The sequence below is a fragment of the Camelina sativa genome, chromosome 14 (assembly GCF_000633955.1).
Source record: "Camelina sativa cultivar DH55 chromosome 14, Cs, whole genome shotgun sequence".
Taxonomy (NCBI): Eukaryota; Viridiplantae; Streptophyta; class Magnoliopsida; order Brassicales; family Brassicaceae; genus Camelina; species Camelina sativa.
The window spans coordinates 30,019,726-30,025,725 of NC_025698.1; the positions used below are offsets into that span (position 1 = coordinate 30,019,726).

The window sequence follows — 6,000 nt, forward strand, 5'->3', positions numbered from 1 at the left end:
TGAAAAACAGGCGATAGTCTTAACTGCCGCTGCGACTTGTTTTAATAGAAGCGGTGACTTGTTTAAACAGAAAGAGCGACTCATTGCAAAGATTTAAATTCCGGCAACCTTTATTTTTTTAGTCGCAGAATGTGATTGCTGCGGCAACTTAACGAACAGGCTCTATGTCTTTTACTGGGTTTCATTCCCTTTCTTCTTTATTCTGTTTTACATTTTTTTTTTCTGTAATGAACAATGAACACTACTGTTTATACTTTTTGAAAGAAAATAATATATCCTTTCCCAACTCAAATATATAAAATGAATAAAGAGAAATTTTTTGGAAAACGAAACATAGCAGAAAAGAGTTTTTTTTTGTATATATATGTATATACATGCATATTATATATATATATATATATATTTTGTTTGGTGTATAATGTTCTCTATTATTTTAGCAATTTAACGATATGGATATAGCTCTTGTTCAACGGTTAGGAACCGGTATATATTAATATTACGGTCAAAGGTAACATTTACAGTATATGAAATTCGCACGTTAGCAAAAAAAAAAAGAATTAAAAAAAAAAAGGTAACATGAAATGATCACCAATTCACCATAATTGGTTGAGTATTTAAGATATCAATCTACAAAGTATGAAGTGATACTTTTGGTCAAATACGAAAGCGCGTGAGTACCCCTCATATAATACACATCAGACGTGCGGGAAAATATTCGAAACATCATTCTCACTATTAGTTTCAACGGGTATTGTATGCTGTTGTTTAATATATGTGGGCGGGCGTGTGGCGCCCAATGTAAAATATGCGAGACCAGTGCGAGACTTCTTTAATACATACGCTATATAGCCTATATATGTGTAGGAACATTTGTCATACCGTATGCGGCGCATACGAATTCGATGGCAGATATTAGAAAATTATATATGTGATAGAAACTCATGTGTATTAAACTATTACTAATTAATTATTATATATCAATCAATATGATATTTTTGTTTCAGTTTAAAACTGTATTGACCTTATGATGAATCTAAAACAATTTTTTTAAAAGTCTTATAGTGTGATATAAAATATATATATATTTTATAATGAATATACATAATTTAGTATAGCATGATTTTCTTTTAATTTTAAAATTTTGGTTATGAAAAAATGATTTTATATCTGTTAGCTGTTTGTTATTTATTTATTATAATTCAATATATTCAACTAAATCATATAGCATTTTTTCATCAAAATATACAGATATGATGCATCATATATTGTGTATGTATATATACACATTCAATTTCCAGTCTAACAAGATATCTCACCTTAAAATAATTCTTACATTACATTTATAAATACAAGATCTTATTTATTTCAAACAAATAAACACATGACATGTACACAAGAAATGACAAATTATATATGATCATATATTAAGCGCCTCCACCACCACCTCCACATCCACCGCCACCACCACAGCCTCCACCTCCACCTCCGCCGTCTCCACCACCGTCACCGCCGCCACAACAACAAAATGAGTCTACTTTTATATCTACTACTTCATCGTGACGCTTTTTCTTAGGCTTAGTCTGCTTCAAAACAACAAGGTCTCCATCCTTCTTTCCCTTTTTACCCCTTTTCACATCTCGCGGCTTCTTCTTCTTGCGGCAGAAGCAACAACATAAGATTCGACACATCGTGATCGTATAGCAAATGCAATCACAGAGATTATGATAACTAAAGGTCAACAACAAATGTATTAAACTTTTATTTTTGTTTTTGAACGTTCTAAAAATCTGATGTAATATATGTGATACGTAAAACCTTTTTATATAGCCTCAAATTGCCTTTGACTTTGAAAATATATAACAATATAAGCTTACGAGGTCAACTATTTTTTTCTTATAACAAACATGAAATTGCATAAGAAGTTTCGTTTTGCTAAGCAGACAAGTAAGACTTCCCATCTTGATTACTATTTACGGTCAAAATAAAGACTGGTCGAGTTTCTATATTTACGATATAGGTTTTTTCAACATGGTAGGAATTAATATAGTTGAACATTCCACGGAAACGTTAGATTATATCACACAGTTATTATGAATCGAGTATTCGAACATTTCAAATTCATATATAAGACTAAAAGCTTTATTTCAAGCTTAATTATGACATGGACGAGCGTATCTAATTTTAGTAATTTCTGAAAGACAAAAGAAATTCCAAGGGGATTTTTAGCCTTTTAGGTTTACGATTACGGTACGAGTCATCTATACGCAGCGACCAGCCATTCTATTTTTTTTCATGTCGATGTATTTTTCTTTAGCCTCGAAATTCTTTGTAATAGTGACATGAAATTTATTTTTATATATTTTCTTGAAAGTATTCCAAAAAATCATTCTCTAGAAAATGATTTTTTTTTTTCGTAGATCAGAAAAATACAGGAATAATAACAAAACAAGGGAGAATCCCTAAACAACAACAAAGGACGCTAAATATTAATTAGATAGCTTGCGATAGAAGCCAAAAGTCATACACAGAAATTTGGTTCATTATACACATTCAGCTTACATTCTTATAAAAGATCACACGTTAAAATCTTAGAAGCATAGATAAATACATTGTACGCCCCCAAAAAAAATGCCATTAAGTATATAATTAAAACACGTCTTCAATTAATCTCCACCACCTCCGCAACCACCGCCGCAACCTCCACAGCCTCCGTCTTCGCCGCCACAACAACCTCTTCCTCCGTTGCTGCGGCGGGAACGCCTTCTACTCGTTTTTTTCTTCCTGCGGCTGAGGAAACAGCATAAGAATCGAATCATCGCAATCACTAATTATAACGAAAGTCAAGAAATATGAGCTTTTGTAGTTTTTTGTTTCTATGATTTCCGAATATAAACATAATACAATCATGCAAAAAAATGATCTATTATATAGTATAGTATAGTCCCAAATTGCCGTTCAAGTTGAAAACGCATATATATTTGTTTATAATACAAGCTTATGACATAGCCTGCCTAGCGCTAGTGCCTAGTTGTTTCTTGAAAGATACACCGAATTTTCCTCTTGATTATAACTGAAAATATATACGGTCAATAGAGAAAAATTCGTTTATATAATAGGATAGGTTGAATAGTTGAAAAGTCCATGGCACCAAAACAACACATTACAGTTAATTTTGTGAGTTTAATATTCGTGTCCAATACGTGCTGTACAACAAGAAAATATCATTTCTTTTCTAGTTATATATCGAAATCTTCTAAAAACACGAACAATTCGTGTTTTATTCTATATTCCTAACATCTACGAAAGAAAACTTGATATTTACGGTGACAAAACAACACTGATTAATTAACTATAAGAGCACCCATTAATATTTTAATATGATATTCTCTTATATATGTAATATGTTAATAATGGCTTATATTTGCATGTACACAGTATAAAAGATATATTCGACAAAATATATGAGTCGAGAATTAGCTCTCTCAAAGACGATCAGGAACTTAAGCTTCCACACCTCAAGATAGAATCGGATTGTAGTGTGTTTTGGTTTAGGCCATCAGGCATCAACACTAGATATATATACCGTTCCAAATATTCATGGCTTTATCTCTGATAGTTTCTCTTATTGTTTATCCTTTTTCCAGTTTTAGCTATAATCTTATTCCCAGAGCATCAAAATGTATTATATTTCCAGCTTTGTCTGACTTTTGCTAATAAAAGTATTACAAGATATATATATATATATATATATGACTGTATGAGCAATCGTTTCACCACCCTATATGATCCATTATATATATATACTCATATGAGTTTCAAGATCACAAGGTGTGCAAAGTAAAGAAATTACACTATACGCTCAAGACAAGAAAATTACTCATTATTAAATCATATTAACAGCCACCGCCTCCACACCCACCGCCGCAACCGCCGAAACTGCCGGCGTCATTACCAAAGCGTTTGCGACGACGTGAGCTCTTCATGGTGAACTTACTCGACCTTGAAACAACAAGTCCTCCATCTTTGACCGTTGTACCCTTTTTAATGTTTACTACTCCCGGTGGCGGCTGTCTCTTGGCCGTTTCGATCCTTTGGGGTGGAAGAGGCGACGGAGAGATTTTATTTTCCGTTTCGACCACCTGCGGCGGAGACGACCGCGTTATCTTGGTACAGCTGATGAAACAACTCAAGATACGAAACATCACCATCGTAATAGCAAAAATGAATTTGATGCATGTGAAACTATAGTGATTCGTATATATGATAAAGCGACCTTTTATATATATTGATCTAGATATTTATGTATGTATATAAAGTTGCCGACATGAGCCATGGCTTATTATAATATATATAATTAGACAGATACAAGAATTGCGAAGGTATTTCAATTTGTTTTTACATAAATGTATTAATGTGGTAATGTTTCTGTTACTTTACCAACAATTTTGTAAAAAGATAAATAAATGAAAACGACTTAAGTGCAATAATTTTTTGGTAAAGGTTTTACTACTGACTACTGAGTTAGAAGCTATATGACTTTTGGTAATACAATTTCTTAATTTTTGAGAAAGTGCAAGATAAATACCAAACCACTATATCTACAATTGGTTGAACTGGGTGATCGTTGTGAACTTGTGATCCACAGATGAAGAGATAAAAAACCGGTTATTAGGAACAAAGAAAACTCAAAATGATTTTCCCACCTGACTAATTGAGACTTAGGATTTATTAAAGTGATTGTAATTGAAGTATATATGGTTATTTTAATCATCTCTCTTCTCTTTGAGATGGTACTTTTGGCCAACATAAAAATATCAAGCCATATGATATTAAGAAAGAATTAAGAGTATTCGGCCTTTCTTAGTACGGAAGAAAAGTTGTGGTGGACAACCCAATTGTTGCAGAAATTGTATAAAACAGACCATGCTATAATATCTAATTAATGAATTTAATAATTTGTTATATATGGAGAAGTATTTTATGAAAGGGAATTAATAATATAAAAACCATGAATATATTCTCAAGTTTTATTCTTCTGGATATATAGATATATAGATTAATATAGCTCTATTCTTTAGGTAACAGTGTTAATTTATTGGAAGCCCACTTTGAAACACTTTGGTACTTTTAGAAATAGAGCTGACCGGATTAGTCGAAAGGATTTATAAAAAAAAAAAAAAAAAAAATAGAAGAGTTATAATAACGGAAAATACTGAAGAACAAGTGGAAATATTGAATATTGCAAAAGGTTGTTGTATCACGAAATCTAGATTATTTATATTAGTCTATGTAAATAATTTCTTTTGTCAACGTCTGAAGTATAAATATATATGTATATGTGAATTCCTGAAATAATATATCAAACAGAAAGTCCATGAATATGAACATACATAAATTCGTGAATTTGAGTGAATCCAATAGAGAGACTCATTCAAATCTATATATCTAAGCAAAAAATGTAAAGATATGATAATCACGTTATAACTACAGAAATCTAATTTTCGACGTCAACCACCCCCACAGCAGCGATCAACACAACCGTACACATTTGAGAAGCTATATATCAATATTGTGACAAACTGACAATGGATTTTTGTAATGAGTTTGTGGATGATACATCATACATACATCGAAACAATCATAGTTTATTTCACTCTCATTTACAGAAAAAAGCCTTTGGAGCGAAATACAATGGATTCGACGTATGTATCAAGAAATAAGGTAGATTTTTAATTTACCCTGAAAACATACAAATACAAACCATTTTTAAAGGTCGAAGAAGTCGACCACTGGCGAACATCTGGCCGCGAAGTAGACGAGATGCATGCATGAGATAATGAGAATGATTTATTATGCGTTTGTCAAAAAAATTTGAACCTATCCTAAACTTTTAACTCATTACCAATGATTGGTCCGAAGCCTATATATATTATTTGATAAAGATACAATGAGAGATATATATTTTCAAGAGAAATAGTTATGTACTTATGTAACAATTGT

General features: G+C 31.7%; 2 protein-coding genes across 2 annotated transcripts; both read right to left on the reverse strand.

Moving 5' to 3' along the window:
* LOC109128834 (glycine-rich cell wall structural protein-like) lies at nucleotides 1,208–1,799 on the reverse strand. Its single transcript, XM_019235940.1, has one exon. The coding sequence runs from the start codon at nucleotides 1,686–1,688 to the stop codon at nucleotides 1,425–1,427; it is 264 nt and encodes an 87-aa protein (XP_019091485.1). The 5' UTR covers nucleotides 1,689–1,799; the 3' UTR covers nucleotides 1,208–1,424.
* Nucleotides 3,769–4,324, reverse strand: LOC109128832. Its single transcript, XM_019235936.1, has one exon. It carries the CDS (start codon nucleotides 4,206–4,208, stop codon nucleotides 3,894–3,896), a length of 315 nt encoding a protein of 104 aa, XP_019091481.1. The 5' UTR covers nucleotides 4,209–4,324; the 3' UTR covers nucleotides 3,769–3,893.

Excerpts from the sequence above, each read along its gene's own strand:
- LOC109128834 (XM_019235940.1), bottom strand. The coding sequence starts at position 1,688 with ATGTGTCGAATCTTATGTTGTTGCTTCTGCCGCAAGAAGAAGAAGCCG.
- LOC109128832 (XM_019235936.1), bottom strand. The coding sequence starts at position 4,208 with ATGGTGATGTTTCGTATCTTGAGTTGTTTCATCAGCTGTACCAAGATA.